The 2,500-nt window shown below is 43.8% G+C and overlaps 1 protein-coding gene across 1 annotated transcript in view; it reads left to right on the top strand.

The window, feature by feature from the left end:
• hmcn1 (hemicentin 1) overlaps positions 1–2,500 on the top strand; it is a 136,273-nt gene that overhangs the window by 82,936 nt on the left and 50,837 nt on the right. The window contains 2 exon segments of the mRNA XM_042058137.1: positions 1,272–1,394; positions 1,660–1,815. Of these exon segments, the coding sequence (XP_041914071.1) occupies positions 1,272–1,394; positions 1,660–1,815 (279 nt within the window).

Genomic DNA, 2,500 nt, shown 5'->3' on the forward strand with positions numbered 1-2,500 from the left:
ACTCTCTATATAGGTATGGACCCTTTCAATCTGCTCCTAGAGGATTTCCGGTTGAAATATTCAGAACCAACGCAGATACTTTGAAAATAGAGAAAATACAGTAATCGGACTTTAGCTTACAGTAATGTTCTACAAAAAGTTGACTTTATTAAAATTTGTCTTTTTACTCTATTTTTGTTTGTCACCATGTTACAGTACCATTAGCTCAATACATTTTTTTGTGCCTCCAGAAAATGGAACGCTTACTGTAGAATTGTTTGTTTCTGCAGTTGAAAGGGTCTATAGGCCTATGAATACATACTGTACACGACCCCCCCCCCCCCCCACACACACACACACACACACTTGTCTTTAGAAAAAAACAAAATCAGTGTTTTCAAAACTCCATCCACATCTGGTGGTCACTGTATTCTTCTTTGCTTTTTTTTCTTGTTTGCTGTAAAATATTGTATTCACAACAGCAAATTATTTGGGAAAAATCACTATTTTTGGTTTCAATATTGCTTGCATTTTTACTGTGTATTTCAACTTCTCTTTGTTGATACCGTAACTTTCACTCTTGTATGGAAATACATATAGAAAGCCTAAGACAGAAGAGCTTTAGGTTTTGAGCAACAGTGTGTACATGATGTATCCAAAATGTCATATTATGACAAAAGTGTTTGTAATGTGAAGCGAATGTTTGCTTTAAACATGTGTTTTTGACATTTTGAATGTTGTGTGTCATTTTGCTGGAGATTTGGGGCATTTTGCATTTTGTGTGAGCAGTTGTGGGTTTTGTGTGTGGAGTTTTGAAAAATAGACACAGAGTTTTGAAAACGTGTGTAAACAATTGTAAAAAACTGTAACTGTATACAGTTTGGATGGACTTTTACAGTCCTTTTCAGATTTACCATCCTTGATCTCTCTCTCTCTCTCTCCCTCCCTCCCTCTCTCCCTCTCTCTCTTTCTCCATTTCTCTCTCCCTCCCTCTCTCTCCCTCTCTCTCTCTCTCTCTCTCTCTCTCTCTCTCCCTCTCTCCCTCTCTCTCTCCCTCCCTCCCTCCTTCCCTCTCTCTCTTCCTCTCTCTCTCCCTCCCTCTCCCTCTCCCTCCCACCCTCTCCCTCTCTCCCTCCCTCCCTCTATCCCTCCCTCTCTCTCCTTCCCCCCCCCCTCTCTCTCCCTCCCTCCCTCTATCCCTCCCTCTCCCTCTCCCTCTCCATCCCTCCCTCTCCCTCCCTCCCTCTCTCTCTCCCTCTCCTTCCCTCTCTCTCCCTCCCTCTCTCTCTCAGTGCCCCCCAGTATCCGCGGCTCTGAGGAGATGTCCCGTGTGGTGGTGGTGGAGGGCAGTCCCATGTCGCTGGTGTGTGAGTCCAGTGGTATTCCCCCACCCAGCCTCACCTGGAAGAAAGACGGTGAGACCAGACCTTCATCACCGCCATCATTATTTTCAGGCTCATATTGATTTCCTTTACTTCTAAAACACGTGTGACATTATTTGTGTGTGTGTGTGTGTATTTGTGTGTGTGTTTGTGTGTGCATGTGTGTGCGTGTGTGTGTGTGTGTGTGTTTGTGTGTGTGTGTGTGTGTGTGTGTGTGTGTGTGTGTGTGTGTGTGTGTGCATGTGTGCATGTGTGTGTGTGTGTGCATGTGTGTGTGTATATGTGTGTCTGTGTGCAGGCACTGAGCTGAAAGCAGATGCTCGTGTGCGTGTTCTCTCTGGCGGGAGGCAGCTGCAGATCTCCAGTGCAGAGCACACAGACACCGCCTCCTATAGCTGCTTAGCAACCAGTGCAGCTGGCAGCGCCATGAAGCAGTACAGCCTGCAAGTCTATGGTAAAAACACACACATTGACACAAAAACAGAAATGTGTCTTAACTCATTGAGTGCCAAAAACGTAATATTACATTTTTCCTTCCCATGCGTTGAGTGCCAAAAACGTAATATTTTTTTTAAATTACGAAACTAGACGGGGGGACCTTATATGTGATTTTGGGAACTCTGTGATGAATGGAAATGAAATATATGACGATCGAAAACTCATTAAAACGCACAATCTGGACATTTTATCTGGACATTTTATCATAACTCGGTTGCCGCTTTGGGTTGAATCAGTGACGCATGCACGTCAGGTCAAAACCAGGCCATTTTCGTGGGTCTATCACTAGGTGGCAGTCTCGCCAGGTCTCACTGATCACTTCCCGGAAAGTTTACACAAGTAAGTAACAGGCAACACTTCATATTTCATGAAAGACATTATATCTCCATTTCTAGAAAAAAACAGCGATTTTGATGAAAACTAGCCACTGTTTAGCTTGGGATTTCTCAGGAACAGAGGCGTGTAGAAATACACGGTTTGCACCCACCGAGAGCTTAAAGTCTCACCTTTTAATCAAGCTATTGTATGGGTTCATAGCTATAACACAGAATATGCTGTGGCTGTACAAAAATCATCAACAATGGTCTAGATTGCTGGCACTCTAGCTCAAGCATACAGCCAGTACATACAGCCATTGTACT

The sequence above is a fragment of the Alosa sapidissima genome, chromosome 12, assembly GCF_018492685.1.
Source record: "Alosa sapidissima isolate fAloSap1 chromosome 12, fAloSap1.pri, whole genome shotgun sequence".
Lineage (NCBI taxonomy): Eukaryota > Metazoa > Chordata > Actinopteri > Clupeiformes > Clupeidae > Alosa > Alosa sapidissima.